The 17,544-nt window shown below is 35.5% G+C and overlaps 6 protein-coding genes across 6 annotated transcripts; 3 read left to right on the forward strand and 3 right to left on the reverse strand.

Annotated features, from left to right (window-relative positions):
- Positions 1–106: 106 nt before the first annotated feature.
- On the reverse strand, positions 107–2,095 carry RNJ42_04322 (uncharacterized protein; the record flags this gene model as incomplete). The annotated part of the gene is made up of 1 exon (XM_071054486.1): positions 107–2,095. One exon carries the CDS (start codon positions 2,093–2,095, stop codon positions 107–109), a length of 1,989 nt encoding a protein of 662 aa, XP_070909179.1.
- A 1,173-nt stretch (positions 2,096–3,268) lies between these two features.
- On the reverse strand, positions 3,269–8,092 carry DNF2 (aminophospholipid-translocating P4-type ATPase DNF2; the record flags this gene model as incomplete). Its single annotated transcript, XM_071054487.1, has 1 exon — positions 3,269–8,092. One exon carries the CDS (start codon positions 8,090–8,092, stop codon positions 3,269–3,271), a length of 4,824 nt encoding a protein of 1,607 aa, XP_070909180.1.
- A 1,127-nt stretch (positions 8,093–9,219) lies between these two features.
- Positions 9,220–9,672, reverse strand: UBC13 (E2 ubiquitin-conjugating protein UBC13; the record flags this gene model as incomplete). Its single annotated transcript, XM_071054488.1, has 1 exon — positions 9,220–9,672. The coding sequence occupies one exon, from the start codon at positions 9,670–9,672 to the stop codon at positions 9,220–9,222; it is 453 nt and encodes a 150-aa protein (XP_070909181.1).
- A 964-nt stretch (positions 9,673–10,636) lies between these two features.
- On the forward strand, positions 10,637–12,460 carry RLI1 (Fe-S cluster-binding ribosome biosynthesis protein; the record flags this gene model as incomplete). The annotated part of the gene is made up of 1 exon (XM_071054489.1): positions 10,637–12,460. The coding sequence occupies one exon, from the start codon at positions 10,637–10,639 to the stop codon at positions 12,458–12,460; it is 1,824 nt and encodes a 607-aa protein (XP_070909182.1).
- Positions 12,461–13,868: 1,408 nt separating this feature from the next.
- On the forward strand, positions 13,869–14,819 carry ILT1 (Ilt1p; the record flags this gene model as incomplete). Its single annotated transcript, XM_071054490.1, has 1 exon — positions 13,869–14,819. One exon carries the CDS (start codon positions 13,869–13,871, stop codon positions 14,817–14,819), a length of 951 nt encoding a protein of 316 aa, XP_070909183.1.
- A 715-nt stretch (positions 14,820–15,534) lies between these two features.
- ZRG17 (Zn(2+) transporter ZRG17) lies at positions 15,535–17,487 on the forward strand (the record flags this gene model as incomplete). Its single annotated transcript, XM_071054491.1, has 1 exon — positions 15,535–17,487. The coding sequence occupies one exon, from the start codon at positions 15,535–15,537 to the stop codon at positions 17,485–17,487; it is 1,953 nt and encodes a 650-aa protein (XP_070909184.1).
- Positions 17,488–17,544: the final 57 nt, after the last annotated feature.

Consider the following 17,544-nt stretch of genomic DNA (forward strand, 5'->3'; position numbering starts at 1 on the left):
TCTCATTGATTCGACAGAAAATGGTCCTCATTTTGCGCGTTTTACTAAAATTTTTCTATACTACATATACGAACGTCTATATATTCTGTCCTAACAATTTCTACAACTATTTATGAATAAAATCTAGTTCCTTACAAGGAATTTTCCTTCTAAGATGTTGTGTCACATGGTCCCTTCTCTTGAAACCTTTCAAACAACGCGGACAGCAAAATGGTTTCGTTTTCGAATGTACCGACCTTTGATGCCTCAATAGATGATGTGCAGAATTGTATGATTGATCACAGCGGTCACAGTGATATATATTCATGCCACCAACTCTCTCAACTCTTGATGAAAATGGAACCAGATTTTTTTCTAGTTTTTGAACCTCTTCTTCTGACAAAAATAATTCACAGGGTAAGATAATTAGGGTTCCATCTGGTTGAGGCTCTAATCTAAATTTCCTTTCTTTAGGATAAGTCGAATGTTTATTGATTTTTCTCTTTACTGGAATTCTATCAATTTTAAATTTAATTGCATTTCTTTGCAGTTTCAGTATCTCGCCAATTTTTCTTGCTCCTCTTCTTTTTTGATTTTTAATTATATTATTGGTTAATTCTTTTGAAGCTGTTTTAACTTTAGAGCCTTCCACATTTCCTATACCTGGAAAATCTGTCCTTATGTTGGCGGCTGGAATATACTGTTCCACGGTACAAGGTATATTATCAAGGCTATTCAAATCAATATTCCATGTAGTTCGACAGTTTAAAATAGGAGATATTTCAGCCAGTTTTGTAATTAAGTCATACTCTTCAGAAGATGTTATGTCTCTGATGTCTTTTGAATTTGTTAGAGTTTTTACTTCAGGACTAACTTTCTTCTCATAACTTGGGGATGGTGTTATCATACAGGGAGCGATAGAAGCTGCATGTCTATTTGGACTAGAATTTAATATATCTGGTAATTGTGCCTTGGTAGTAGCTTGGTACATTTGTACTATGTCCTTCCCTAAGAGTAATTCATTTCTAAAATTTAGTGGAACGAAGCTGGTAACAAGTAGTTCGCATACCTCAAGATAGTTACTCACAACAACCTCACTATCTTTGTTTAAACTTTTAAGAGAAGTTTCTTCTTTATTATTGTTTGCTAAACCACAGCTGCAGAAGCTTGTTATCTTTTGTTGATTATCGAACTCAATAAACGTATTTTCAATAATTTTTTCCTGTGTTATAGTGAAACCATGGTGAAATCCCATGTAAATTTCACCAGGTTTAAATATAATGACCTCTCCACATCTTTGTAAGTATCTATTGACGATTATACCATTTTTAGCCAGATCCGAGGGACTGCATAAATACATATGGTGTCTGAAGAATGCATTGCAGTTAGCTGCATCACAGATGTTCAAGTCCTTTAATAAACGGATAAAGTTGTTTCTATCTTCCATTTTAATAGTGTACCACTGAATTGGCGCGCCATAAAAGTGATAATATATATCAAAATTTTCTTCCGTGAACACTTTCCATGGTATTGTAAAGGCAAAAGTTGATAGACGGCAGCCATCATCAAGCAGGTTTGGTGAGGAGCATTCCAGTCCCATAGTTTCTAACAAAGCACTATTATTATTATTTTCTTTAGAGGTACTTAGTACTCCAACAACTGGAGTGAATTTCCAATAGTTGGCCCAGAAGAAACCTTCATGATTCATCAAGTTTTCGACAGTAAAGGAATTACCGTTGCAAGCTTGTATTGATTCTCTGATTGTGTTAATCAAATATTTATCATCTTTTATATCTGGAATTCTTATAAAGTTACATGGCTGAGGACAACTATTCCAAATTTCTTTTTCGAATTTATAATATATCTCTTCCTTTATAGTCTTAACCTGTCCGCCGAATGCCTTCTGAACTCTAGAATTGGTTATTTTTGCGTTATAGAAATATTCATCTACTGCACATATATAGTCATCTGGCATTTGTAATTTCAATAAACCTCTATGTTTTAATTGCTGCGCAGAACGTGCAATAAAACTTTCATACAGTTTCAAATCCTCCATTGATGGCGCCATATTTGATATGATCTCTTCATAATGGAATGAATAATCCATCGTTTCCATATCTAGCAATTAAGTATTTAAATTGATTATTCTTTTCTGAGTATTTATTCAATATCTTGGTTATAAAGGTGGTACAAAAACAATACATACAATGAAAGAATATTTTAAAATATAAGCACCAGCATTTAATTTATATTTGTAAATATGAAGAGGAAAGAAAAAAGAAACCTACCTAAGGTATTTATATTTTAGCTCAAATAATTGTTAAATTACCTTTTTTATGAAATATTACAGATATCTTCAGTGGCATTATTTTATTCTTGCGTTCTGCCAAGCTAAAATAACATTGAAAACAGCGCATCAACACATGAATCTTAGGTCAGCGATAACTTTAGAAATATTTTCGAAGAACTGTTCCATTTTGAGAAATATTAACCTTAAATACCCTTTTTTATGGTTATGATCATTATCAATTCATATAATTGAAAGGTTGTTGAAAATTGTAGGATGACGTAAAGTTTTGAAAACAACAGTAGTTACAATATAGTAATATTACTAAATTTTACCTGCACTCCGAGTAACAGTAATCTTAAGTATATTAAAGTTTCTAGCCGAAATTAATTTGCCAGTTGCTATTTCCATCAGATTATAACAATGGACGAAAATAGTAAAATATAATGCAATTAGAACGCATTGTTATTTCCATTTTCCATTTGATAGCCGTTATATAGATAACATAAATTTAGGACAAAAGAATGTAGGAAACATAAAGTAGATGTGATTACATAAAAAGTAGTTTTATTTAGATTTATCTTATTGTATTGATATCATAATTTGTATATGCTAGTATGAAAGAAAATAAAACAAAAACAGAAGAAATAATATACAGTAAGTCCAATTTATGAATACTTGGTGGAAATAAAAATTATGCAAAAAAAAAAGTGGTCTATGGAACATGTTTTGGTTTTTCTCTTAGGCCCTCTTATTTTTTTAGCATAAATGTTTACCGAAATGAATATTTTTTATAAAAACCGAATTCTCTCATAAAAAGTGAAAACTGGTCACTAGATTGATTATCAATCTAAAGTAATTTTAATACAGTTCAATATCAAAATGTTTTATAAGAATGGATTTGACTTCCAAATAGAATTAAAACAGACATAAATGTTTACTTTTTTTTTTTTTTTTTTTTAGCTTTTTGGAATGAAATAATATGCAGAATACATAAAAACTTCATTTCGACATCAGGCTTTCAGCGTGATTTATACCAGGCAGTTCTAAAGATGCTCTTGCACGTTCGACAGAGTATCTGTTATCTAGCTGATTTGACATTATCATTTCCTCTCTGGTTATATCAAGAGAGGTTTTCGGTTGATTACTAGCTCTAGAATACATCGACATTCTTTTAGAATTATCGATATTCAAGGTGTTCCGATTAGAATCCTTTCCTAGGTAATATTTCAGAATTTCGTCACCTACGCCAGACTCATATTCGGGCTGAGGATTGGCAACAAATTTATCTTTTGTAGTAGCTAGTTCAATTTCCTCGGATACAACATCCTCGCTAGATGAGCTGCTTGAATAGGGAGTAGATGTTTTTTGTATGGCTTGGTTCTTATCATATACTTGCGCTAAACTGATCTTAGGTGTATCTGGATCTGTAGGATCATATTTCTCAGGTAAATGGTCGAAGTCACCCCGGCTCCACATTTCCCTAATAATATCAACATCGTTAGGATAGAAAAATCTTTTGAACACATCAAATGAAAAACGGGGCAAGAGGCAGAACATTATACCGACAAACATAACTGCCCAAAATGATGGTGTTCCAAAAACTCTGGCAGCACCTTTGTAAAACTCATTACTTCTGCTGGCACTTGACCAAATACCTGTCCAAGTAAAGAAAATCATAATAGAAATACCGATAAAGAAAGAACAGAAAATATCCCAGCGTTTTTGTTCCATCAGAATATACAAGTTACATGTAATTGCGGCAATTGCAGTAACAGGTACACCAACATAATAACGATGGTCCAGTCCTAATCCATTTCCAGTAACTACCATATTACGACGGTAAAGAAGATATGGGAAGAAGAAACAAATAATTGATTGATAAAGACCATCGAACATATAATACAAAAATTTAGTCTGATTCCATTCCTTTCTTAGGATACCCACTCTATAAAGTTGCGGAAATATAACTGAAAGTGTGTCACTAACATCTTGATCAAATATACCTAATAAGATAACAGGAATGGAAGTGAATGCCAAGTTGTAGAATGTCAAATAAGTGTACTCGAATAAGTAGGAACCATCATAGTTATTATAAATACCAAACCAGAAAAGGGCAAGCGTGAAAATGACATTTTTGTAAAAAAATAGCGGGATCATTTCTGCAAGTCTCTTATAACACCATTTACCGTGAACTAGTAATAACCTGGTCAAATATCTAAATTGACCAATAGCATAATCAGATGACATAACAGCTTGTCTACCTTCCTCACCAGCAATACCAACACCAATGTTGGCCGATTGGATCATGGCAACGTCATTTGATCCATCACCAATAGCAAGTGTCATAACATCCAATGTATTCTTAACTAACTTAACAACAGCAGCTTTTTGGGAAGGAGATACTCTGCAGCATAAAACTGATTTACAATTCTTACAAAGTAGTAAGAATTTTCTCTTCAGGTCATCACTAGAGAGTGCATATTTCAATGCATCACCATCAATAATAACAGCGAACTCCCCTTTTGGAATATCATGCTGTTTCTTGGCCAATTGAAGTTCTTCTTCTGAACCAGCCATTCCAAACTTGTCATGAAGGTATTGCGAAATAAGAGTGTCAACAATTTCCTTAGGAGTATTACCTAATTCCTCCACATCAGCACCACTATTCTTTACAACCAAAAGTTCCATATCGTTGTTTAAGAGGTTACAAGAGAAACCAATGTTGATAGCAGTTTCAACTTTGTCACCGGTCAAGACCCATAATTTAATACCAGCTTCACCTAATAGAGCAATTGAATCTGGAACACCATCTTGCAGACGATCCTCAATTGCAGTACCTCCAAGTAGAATTAAATTTCTTTCAATTTGGTCAGATACCTTTTCAAGTTCATCTTCTCTATTAGTAATGGCGGCCGCAGCAATATCATAGTTCTTATTCCAATTCTCATATTCTTCCCATGTCAATTCTCTTTGAGCTATACACAAGGTTCTCAAACCTTCTGTGGCATATTGTTCCAGGTGAAGTGCAGTCTTCTCCAACAGAGTTTCATCGTTCAAACCAGTTTTGTTCAGTCTAGAATAAATAACAGAATCTGCACCTTTGCAAATCAATAAGGCTCTTGGTTTGCTATTTGGAGTTTCTGCTGGGATTTTAATAATGCAACTCATTCTTTTTCTCGAGGAGTTGAATTCGAGAATATTCAGTACTTGAAATTCTTTTTCTATACCTTGAACTTCAATTACCATTGAATCCTTTGTTTTCTTCACAAAACTGAAACCCATATCCCTAGCGGTAGTAACTAAAGCTGCCTCGTCTGGAGACTGTGCTTTTAGTTCTAACTTATTAGGATCTTCTTTCGAAGTTTCGATTAGGACCGAGTGACAGACAGCTAATGCTAGCATGAAATGCTGACAAGATTTTTGCTGAATCTCACCAGAATTTCCGCCGAGATCATGTACAAATTCTTTGGAAACAAAGGTAAGCTCATCTGGGTAGAATTGGCTGTTTTTGGAAAGATTCTGTAACTCTCTGATCATGACTTCCCTGTCATTCTTTATACCCTCTTTTTCAAATTTACCTTCCTTTTCAACATCAACCCCTTGTCTCTTTCTCAAACCAGCCAAGGCTTCAGTATAAGCTCTACCGTACGAAACACCATTGATGGTACATTTCTTGAATTCCATGACATTCTGAGTCAGAGTACCAGTTTTATCAGAGAAGATGTATTCTATCTGCCCAAGATCGTCAGAAATATTCCATGACTTTGGAGTACATGGATAGTCCAGTTTTGCATTGTACATCATGACATCCATATAAATAAATATCGCCTGTGCAGTTTTAATAATTTCGATAGATATATACAATGAAATTGGAACCAGCGATTGGTACAAAATTACAGCCACCCAAAAGGATACGAAACCACTGGTAGCTGGTCCACCTGTACCCGTACCAAATTCAAAGAAATCTCTAGACCTAGGATGTTTATCATGAAAAATACCATTAGCAAGACCAGCCACAAAACACAACACAAACAGCAGAGCGAAATTGAATAGGACAGAAATATTCAATTCTCTTGAAATTCTCGATTTTTTGGTTGGTGTAACACCAGTGTTCAACATGATTTTAGTGTCATTACCAGTAAAAGCAACTATACCCATAGCCCATTTCGTATTTCTTAGAGTACAACCACGCAATAACAAGTTATTTATACCAATGGGTTCATTTAAAACTTCGTCAGTCGCAAGATCGTGCCATTTAAAGTTAGCTTGATATGAATATAAATTAGCATGCGGCCCTTCACTTTCAATCCAGAACTTAGTCCTTGCAATATCAGCAGAGCTTCTCACGTCAGAAATACATTTCATGGACTGACGAACTTTTAGGTTGGTTTCACCGTCAAGATTTTTAGTTTCAACATAGCAAGCGCCATCAGAATCAGAAGTAGATAAAAGGACAATATCGGCTGGAATTTCCTCGTTGTTGTGTACTCTTACTATATCACCTACCTTTACATTTTTCCAGAAATCCTTAGCAAACCTCCAATCCATGTTATGTGGTATGGTCTTGTTTATTAAAGAGTTCTCTAACGGGTCATTGAATTCACCTACATCCATCGATGGTCTCATCTCCATCGAACCCCTCATATCCATCGAAGGTCTCATATCCATTGAATATCTGCTTTGGTAAGAAGCCATTGAAGCTCTAAAAGTCCTTGACTGTCTCTTCTTGTGATTCATCTTTTGACGTTCTCTTTGAGCTCTCTTTTGTCTACCATGCTGAGTAACTCTTTCATTAATGAAAGTTACACTGGAGACAAGTAATCTTGTATTAGCCTTCTTGAATTTCCTCCACAAAGAAATATCATCAGAAGAAACGTTTGGGTTATCTACCCCTGTTAAAATATGAGTTTTTGTATTATTGACCTCTAGATCAAGCACAGTTCTTCTCGAATCCTCTACACCATCCTTTATTGCTGTAATAATAACGATGACAATAAGAGGCACGGCGTTAAACCCCGGGTTGGTCACACCGAAGATTTGGAAAGCACCCAAGATCAACAGGATCAAGAAATAAATGTTCGCGAAATTATGGAATTGAAACATGATATTTTTAGGCAGGAACGTGAGCGGGGTGTATTTTGTTGTCCTAATTTTATTTCTGGGATAGTTTGCTATTGGGTTGTTATCCTCGTCTAACATCTCTGAAGGAAGCGGTAAGTTATGATAGATTGTTCTTAATTCATCAGCTTTGTTAGCCATCCCAGTCTCATCAGTGTTAGCATTGGTCTCATTCCCGATGAGCTCCTCAAAGGGACTCTGTATATTTTTTTTGGCCCATTTAAGTGTCTTATTTCTACCTATATCGTACTTCTTCATCGACTTCCTCCTTCGTTGAGTACCCCACCTCAGTCTCTTGATCTCTGGTTCGCCAGACTCGCCATCGGTACCACGAGCGCTACGTCTCTTGCTCACAGGGTCACCTGGCCCAAATGTCAGCACTTTATTATCATCCGGGAGAAATTTACCGTCCTCACTGCGTCCGACCACTGGCGTGGGCTCAAAGGACACATTATCATCAAAGTCAAGTTCTTCGTAATCCTTATAGCCAAAATTTTCATCTTGCACTCTTGCTCTGTTACCGGTGTCTTGATCTTCGTCTTCCACCATCTCATCGCGCAACGTAGTGTTCGTATCGCCTATATTTACGAGCGAGTCCAATTCATGTTCCGTGACAAACCGATTACTATCATCAAATGGAGATATAGCTTGTTGGTTATCATTTTCCTGTTCCACAAAGGGTGATCTACTCCTAGTAGGAGACATTATCCCTAGATATTTATTATTATTATTATTAATATTATTATTATATCCTTTTAATTGATTGTAGTTATTTTTACAACGCTTTGATTTTCTTCTTTTTTAACTGTATGAGAGCTTTAAAATTTAAAGATGAATTCAAATAAGTTCTTCTATTTTTTTTCTTAATTTTTTTCTATTTGGTTTGTTAATGTATAATGCTTCTTTTTGGGTTATTTTAAATTATTATAACATTTGAATCAAAAAAAATTGGTTATCGAGAATATATAAATGGTTTTTCCCAAAAACATATAGTTTAAATTACGTGATTTGAAATAATTTTTCTATGTCCTATGTAATGTCCTATTTAATTTTATTTGTTTTTTTTGTCTTTGAACTGGTACTAGTACTTGATCTGGAATGATCTTAATAATCTAGAATCTGATCTACGATGGGATGTGAACACGTCCCGTTTTGTCCACTTTTTTTTTTGTTTTTTGTTGGCTAAACAAAGATGCAATTCAATATACACACGATTCAATCATCAAGCTCTCTCTCTCTCCTTTTACATAGAGATAAAAGAAAAGATTTTTATTAAAGAAAGAAAACGCTATAAAAGTCGTAAGAGATATAGATATTCCTAAAATAAGTACTATTGATCTTAAATTTGATAATTTTATTTTTTTTCGTGGCTCATAAATTATATTTGCTATAGGGACTTCTCTCAAAAGGCTTCCCACATATTCATATATTACTCTTTATGGTCATTAAAACTCACCCACCCTGTGCAAACTGTTGCACATGTTAAATAAATCTCTCTCTCTCTCTCTCTCTCTTTTCTCCGCGTTTTTACTTTAACCACTCACTCTCTCCTATACCTCACAAGGACAAACGGCGTTTTTTTTTTTGTTCTTCATCTCACCCTTTTTTTCTTTATCCCTACATTCTTTTCAAAAGAAACGAAAAAAATTTTTTTTTTTGATTTCATTTATGTTTTTTTTTTCGCGTCACCTTTTTTATTTGTGAGATTGTACGTATATCATGTGTATTGTCGTATCTTATTATATAGTGCGTATATGTGGTGTGGAGGGGGGGGGGAAGTTGCTATCTCATTATTAATAGATGGATTTAGTACTTTATACTTTTTAGATAATCTATTTCTTTGCGTATTTTGTGGTCCATTCTTTTGCTGTTTCCTTAGCTTTATCTTCGTCTTTGATCCAGTCCTCGGCGACGTCATTAGCTAGTGGGTCGTTAGGGTTAGGGCTGGCTAGCAATGCCTGGATGGATAGCAACACGGTTCTTATCTGTAGGGCAGGGGACCAGTTGTTCTTCAACACGTCGAGACAGATACGTCCCAGTCTATCGATGTTAGGGTGGTATATCTTGGTTAGGAACCTCACCTTGGGGGCCTCCATTGGGTAGTCCTCAGGCAGGTAGAGTTCTAATTGAAACACTCCGTCCTCGTATGGTGATTGTGAGGGCCCTTCTATCGTAACTTCAAAGTATCTTAGATTATCATCATGTGGTTCAGCGGTAATTCCAGGTACAGGGTCGCTCACTAGTCTCTCTGTCTCCTTAATAATCCTCTTCGGTAATGAAGCCATCTTAAATATTGTTTTGTCCTTTATACTATTACGTTTTTATTTCAAAAAAAAAGAATCCTCCTATTATATTATACAAATACTAAAATAAGCTGTATTGACTATATATAATTATTTATTGTAGATCCACATTACTACTTCCCTTTTCTCCTTTATTTAAGAAATAAAGAAGAAAAAACAACAATTAAGGCGAGAAGCCTCTCTGTAAAAAATAAAATCAACCCATGCTTCCCGTCAATAAACTCTGCCTTTGTGTAGACATTTGACTAAGAACAACACGCAGAATAGAAAGTTAAAAAAACAAAGGAGACCAAGAAGGTTATGTCCGTGTAGTGTTATTGTCATGTGATTATAAAAATAAAGCTTAATGTAAGCAGCTACTAATTTCTTTATTCTTAACAAGTTAAAAGTTAGTCGAGTGAGAGATAGCTATCCTATACATAAATTTCGAGATGTACTGTTGCGGCCAATATCATATTTACTGTTATTACCCTCCAATTAAGATATATTATAGAAATAATATCTGTTGTTGATCAAATAATACGACGGGCCAATGATATCATAGAATGTTAGTAATTGGTTTACCCGCACAATATTTTGATATATCTTAGACTTTCAAGCTGATCAGATGAGTTCGTATTATATTACTAAGTTACTATTAGAGGAAACAGCTCTTGGTGGGTAGCAGTACCTTCTATCAGGGTAAGTTTTGAAAAATTTTTGATTGAAATTTTTGAACTGAAATTTTTTTTTTTTTGCGATGGGCTCTCTTTCTCTTGCGTATTGACAGAACGTTAACTTATTAATATTTATTGTTATGAAAAAAAAAAATTTTTTTTTACTGCCCTTGTTTAAATAAACATTATCTTATAGGTATCAATTAATTGCTTATTTTTGAATAGAATATCTTTTCTTTGATTTAAGGCAAACAGTTTGAATTTATCAAGAAATAAGTAATATATAAAAGATGAGTGACAAAGCTAGTCGTATTGCCATTGTCAATCCTGACAGATGTAAGCCAAAGAAGTGTCGTCAAGAGTGTAGACGTTCCTGTCCTGTTGTGAAGACCGGTAAGCTATGTATTGAAGTTACTCCTACTTCCAAGATTGCATTCATTTCCGAAGTTCTGTGTATTGGTTGTGGTATCTGTGTCAAGAAATGTCCATTCGATGCCATTACTATTATTAACCTGCCTACCAACTTGGAGGACCACACCACACATCGTTACTCTGCTAACAGTTTCAAGCTACATAGATTGCCAACTCCAAGACCAGGTCAAGTTCTGGGTCTGGTTGGTACTAACGGTATCGGTAAGTCTACTGCGTTGAAGATTCTAGCTGGTAAGCAAAAGCCTAACTTGGGTCGTTATGAGGATCCACCAGAATGGCAAGAAATTATCAGATACTTCCGTGGTTCTGAATTGCAAAACTATTTCACAAAGATGCTTGAGGATGATATCAAGGCTATTATTAAACCTCAGTACGTCGATAACTTACCTCGTGCCATCAAGGGACCAGTCCAAAAAGTTGGTGAGCTATTGAAGCTAAGAATGGAAAAGCCAGAAGACGTAGTTAAGCAACACATCAAGACCTTACAATTGACCCACCTGCTGAACAGAGAAATTGGTCTGCTGTCTGGTGGTGAATTACAAAGATTCGCTATCGCCATGTCCTGTGTCCAGGATGCCGATGTCTACATGTTTGACGAACCTTCTTCTTATCTAGATGTCAAGCAACGTTTGAACGCTGCCCAAATTATCAGATCATTGCTAAGTCCTACCAAATACGTCATTGCAGTCGAGCACGATTTGTCCGTCTTGGATTATTTGTCTGATTTTGTCTGTATTCTATACGGTGTTCCATCTGTTTACGGTGTTGTTACTTTGCCATCCTCTGTTAGAGAAGGTATTAACATTTTCTTGGATGGTCACATACCAGCTGAAAACATGAGATTTAGAACTGAAGCTTTGCAATTCAGAATTGCAGACTCCGCCGCTGATATCATTATTGATAACACCCGTGCATTCACCTATCCATCTATGAAGAGAACACAAGGTGATTTCACTCTAAATGTCAAGGGTGGTGAGTTCTCTGACTCTGAGATTTTGGTTATGATGGGTGAGAACGGTACTGGTAAGACTACATTGATCAAGCTTTTGGCTGGTGCTATTCCAGCTGATGACGGTTCTGCTGTTCCAAAGTTAAATGTTTCTATGAAGCCTCAAACTATCGCACCAAAGTTCCCAGGTACTGTTAGACAATTGTTCTTCAAGAAGATCAGAGGTCAGTTCCTAAACCCACAATTCCAAACTGATGTTGTTAAGCCATTGAGAATTGACGATATCATTGACCAAGAAGTTAAGCACTTGTCCGGTGGTGAATTGCAAAGAGTTGCCATCGTTTTGTCTCTAGGTCTTCCAGCTGACATCTACTTGATTGATGAACCTTCTGCTTACCTGGATTCTGAACAACGTATTATCTGTTCTAAGGTTATCAGAAGATTTATCATTCACAACAAGAAAACCGCCTTTGTCGTCGAGCACGATTTCATCATGGCCACTTATTTGGCCGACAAGGTCATTGTCTTCGAAGGTACACCATCTCAAAATGCTACTGCTGGTGAACCTGAATCTCTACTGACTGGTTGTAACAGATTCTTGAAGAACTTGAACGTCACTTTCAGAAGAGATCCAAACTCCTTCAGACCAAGAATCAACAAATTGGACTCCCAAATGGACAAAGAACAAAAACTATCTGGTAACTACTTCTTCTTAGACAACACTGGTGTCTAATCTGTTCTTATATTTATTTTTTGTTTGTTTATTTTTGCTTTGTGTTGTACTTTTTTTTTTTTTGCCTTTTTCTTCGTTATGCTTAACATTATTTTTACTTCATAATGTTATTTCATGAAAATATTAGTTACTAAAGAAAAGAAAAAAGAAACACACTCAAAGTTGTAATTGGGTTAACCATTTAATGTTTTTTTAGTTAGTTGTTTTTTGATTACTACCTTTCTTTTTTTCCCTTCCCCACTACTCACCTTTTCACTCCTCTATTATTATTATTTTTTTTTGTCATTACTTTCTTTATTTAATATTATCTTCCCGGCATAGAAATTTATTTATATTTTTATTTTATTATTATTATTTATTATCAATATATTATATATTGAGCTTTTTTATCTAACTGTAATTTTAGTTTTAAAAGAATCAAGAAGATATCAATAAAAAAGGAACAAAGATAGTCTATTTATGCTTACCTGGCATATTCTATGATAATTATAACCATTTCTTAACTAAAAAATTATACAACCTTATTAAGAACTTGAATTCATGTTGAACCCTAGAAATAAACCCTAAATATCACAACACCCCTGTAAACCCTAGGCTAGTGATTATTTAAAAAAAAACAAGACTCTGTCCCTTGTATGTAACGTGACAAACCCTCGGGTGAAAACTGAATTTTCTACATAACGGAGTCCACAGACAGAGGACCACTCACACCCTAAGCGTCCCGCCCTTCCTGGTCCACTAGCCTACTTTTCCCACCCCCCCCGCACCATTACCCAAGCGGCCTCTTTCCCCTCCCCACGACTCCTTCTACTAACATGTCACCCATCCGGGTATTCCATCCGATAAGCTCAACTCTCTCTAAGCATCAAGCTCTCTTTCGGCATATAAATTATCTTTTTACCCGGATTTGTTTTATTTGTTTTTGGGACTTCTTTTCCGGTTGTGGTAGCACATGCAGGCTCAAGTCCTTTAAAGACAGCCGCGGGGAGATGGGGTTCCTCGGAGGTGCAATTGATATGACAGAAACAGCCGTAGTACCAGTTAACAACCGGGATGACTTATTCATTACCATTGATAACATATTGTACATCATATTTTTTATTTCACAGAAACTGCTGCACAATGGCTAAATTTTTCTTTTATTCTTTCTTTTTTTTTTTAACTTCTTTTTCTTTATGTTCCTTAAAAGACGCCCCAGCTTTTTCTACTTTTAATTCTTGTATTTTTATTTAAATTTTCTTCATTGTGACGTATATATATAAGTCCATCACATCGCTTATTTTTATTATTATGTATCTTGAGGATTTATTTAATTTTTTCTTATATTCTAATAGTAGAATATACAATAAGATAATTAAAAAAAGTAATATATAACCTTTGTTGCTAATCTCTCTGAATTTACTTTTGAATGATTTCTGAGCGTGCTGCTACTGTTTTGGCTACTATAGCCACTGTGTGCTGGTGTGTCCAGCTTATTCCACAGATTATTTACAATTGGAAAAGGAAGGATTGTACTGGTTTGCCACCACTGATGATGTTTCTGTGGGTGGTCTCTGGTATCCCATTCGCCATCTATTTCTGTGTCTCTAAGGGTAACGTCGTGTTGCAGATCCAACCCCATTTGTTCATGTTCTTCTGTGGTATCTCCTTTGTACAGTCCTGTTACTACCCACCTTGTAGTATGGATAGGAAGAAGATTGTCGCCATTGTCTTGGGTATAATAGCATGTGATGTCGGTATGGAAGTTGGGTTCATCCTGTGGTTGAGACCTCTATACTCCCGCGGTATCACATGGCCAGACTTGATTTTCGGTATCATCGCCACGGTATTGTTGGGTGTGGGTCTTCTACCACCTTATTTCGAGCTTGCTAAACGTAAGGGCCGTGTTGTTGGTATCAACTTCGCGTTCTTGTTCATTGATTCCCTTGGCGCTTGGCTCTCTATAGTTAGTGTTGTAGTGGGTAACATGGATGTGATGGGTATCATTCTATACTGTGTTATAGCTGGTCTGGAACTTGGTATTTTCTTTTCCCATTTCATATGGTGTTGCAGATTCAAGTGGTTCGGTAACCACACTGAAGAGGAATTGGAAGCTGATGAAAACAGCCACAACAATGAGAAGACCCTTGATGAAAAGGCTGTCAGTGCCATTCCAGGCGAAAAGTTTGATATCGACCACGCTTTTGCTGAGACAGAGGAAGTTAACGATACCGACGAACTGAGAGACGATGCCTCCAGCATTTTCGATTACGATTTGGAGAGGAGACCTTCTCATATGGAGAGATTCTCTCATAACGTCCACGCCGTCCACGGTGTGGTAATGCAAAGAAGTACTGATTACAGCAGCGTAGAACTGTAACATAACGCAAGTTTCTAAAGTAAATAAACGAATAAAACATGATCCTTACGACATAAAACTACACTTTTTGCTTGCATGATAAGGGAAATCAACATTGAATGACTCTATTCCCTTACAAATAAAATTTCAACTTCCTTTGCATCTTACAACTTAACTATTTTATTATCTATTCGACTTATAAAAATATTATATAAGAATATTCTACCCTCTAAAAAAACAATTTGTATTATCTGAACTAATACTCTATATTCATACCGAAACTCAGAATAATAAGCTGTGATTATAAGATGTCATATTTACAAATATGTAGAACTACTTACTATTTTGTGTTTTAACGATTCTGAGTTACTAGGCTACTCCGCATTAAAAACCCGCAGGGATGATCTCATCGCTCACACAAAAAAAAAAAAAATAAAAGAGCGCATCAATTATAATTTTATTTTTTTTATTTTAGGAAATTAAGCGTTACCTAAACTGTCGTGATTGCAAGAATAGAGGAACATATCGAAGAAGAACCCTTTCAGTAATATTCCTTTGAAGTGTCAGTCAAGATATACTAAGTCAGCATTGGGACATATTAGTAAATTTTTAAAAAAAAAAAAGGTTTAGGACAATATACGATAGTCTATCCATCTAAAAATAAAAAGGACAAAACCCTGAGGGTTTAGAAACATAGCATTAAGAAACACTAGGAACATATTGAGAAGAAAATAAGATGGAAGGTGATAATGGGCAGATCAAGAATGACCCGCTCTCGACACCGGTGATGAATCCCATTGCAGAAGAGAGTTCTCCTCAATTTTCTGACCAATTATTCAAGACACCTTATTTAGAGGGAGGTGACGATATATCGTTGTCAGATTCAGCTTCAGTAAAGAATCAGAATGATACCAATGGCCCAGGACGGAATAGAATAAAAGCTCGCTCAATGTTAATGTCACCCTCGTTTCAAAGGCCTAATTCATTGTATTCACAACGAGATGGCAATAATTCCAGTTCAAGTTTGATATATAACCCCGCATTTACTTTTGGTGGAGGGAATAACAGTATTAATAATACCACTACAACAATTAATAACAATTCATATCCGGAGAGTGGATTTCAAACGCCCAATAAAAACAACGGCTATACTACACCTAATAATGAAGGAAGAAGGAATTCTTTAAAATACATTCCTGGCCAGAAACTAGCACCTCCAACATCGAGGAATAGATCCCCAGTAAGACCATCTTCACCTGAGCATAATTACTTAAAGGTTGGGCCCCCAGGTAAGAGAGGAAGTTTAGCACTAGACACTCCGTTCAATTTCTCATCGGCACCAATTAAGCCGCAGATACCAAATGGTCCAAACAACCAGAACACTCCACCTTCGTCATCATCAAGAGCATCGTTCCGTAAAGGACATCGTTATAAGCATTCTTCTGTGTCTATGAACTTCTTTCAGGAACCAGAAGTAAAAATACCTCTGAACATTGCAAAATCATTGCCTATACCAGATTTTGAGGATATGCTGAACAATCTGCCATGGCCTAAAGCTCACCTACAACTTATCATTGCTACATGTCAGTTTTTCCTTTGCATTGTAGTTTTCTATCTCGGAAGGAATAATAACTGGAGTAATTTTGTGACCCTTTCACATTTCATTACATATGATATCATCGGAGCATTGGTTACAATACTTGTAGAGAATTTATCTCAATTCCAAGTATGGTTCACAGGAACTATCACTTATCCATTTGGTCTAAATAGAGTCGACGTACTTTTAAGTTTCGGGCTTGCAGTATCTCTTTGTTTTGTAGGTTTGGATTTACTATTCCATATTATTGAAGAATCTATAGTTTTGCTGGTTGAAACAAAAGATCATGATTCCGACACACATAGCGATATTACTCAACAGATACCCCATTCGCACCATTCAGAAGCATTTTCATTGGCTGATGGTAACTTTTCAGTTTGGTATTTTACTTTAATAGTTACAATTATCTTATCGACGCTTTCACTGTACAAAACGTACTATTCTAACACTAATAGTAAACTGAAAACAAAAAATCCATTAGTTACCATATCTTATGGTTTTTACTTGATGATATACCCACTACTTGTGCGTCAGTTTTATGGATTTGCGGATTATATAGCGACTGTTACTATTGCTATCTTCATTCTATTACATGGTCTAAAAATTGCAGAATGGTCTGCTATTGTTTTGTTAATGGGGTTATCAACTACGAATTTACCATCATTGACTTTATTGAATGGAGAATCGGAGGATAATCCGGTTGATGTGTCGGAAAATGCAAAGTCTAAAACTCGTCTTAGATCACTTAGTACTTTACCAGTTTCTACTGAAACGCATGCGAAGAACTCATATAAAAGTAAACTATTCCCATGGTTTTCTGGTGATGTATTTGATAAAAGTGACCCAACAGGATTCAAATCAAAAATGTTAGAACAACTCGAATGCTTACCAGAGTTTAAGTCAAAATGTAAGCTGAACTATGAAAATCTCATTATCTCAAAAGTTAATTTTAATTTATTTATTGTTTTAATGAAAATCAGCATGAAAGGAGGGTCGAATGACGATGAACTCCAACTTCGATTGGCATTGGACAAGTGTATTAAAAAAATTCTTCCTGGGTCTGAGACCACTATAGAGATAGAAAGAATCTAATATACCTTGTTTCTTAACTTGCATAAAATATATATATTTTTTACCAACAATTTTAAT

This window comes from Nakaseomyces bracarensis (assembly GCF_045282275.1).
Source record: "Nakaseomyces bracarensis strain CBM3 chromosome Unknown Scaff13_0, whole genome shotgun sequence".
In the NCBI taxonomy this organism is placed as follows: domain Eukaryota; kingdom Fungi; phylum Ascomycota; class Saccharomycetes; order Saccharomycetales; family Saccharomycetaceae; genus Nakaseomyces; species Nakaseomyces bracarensis.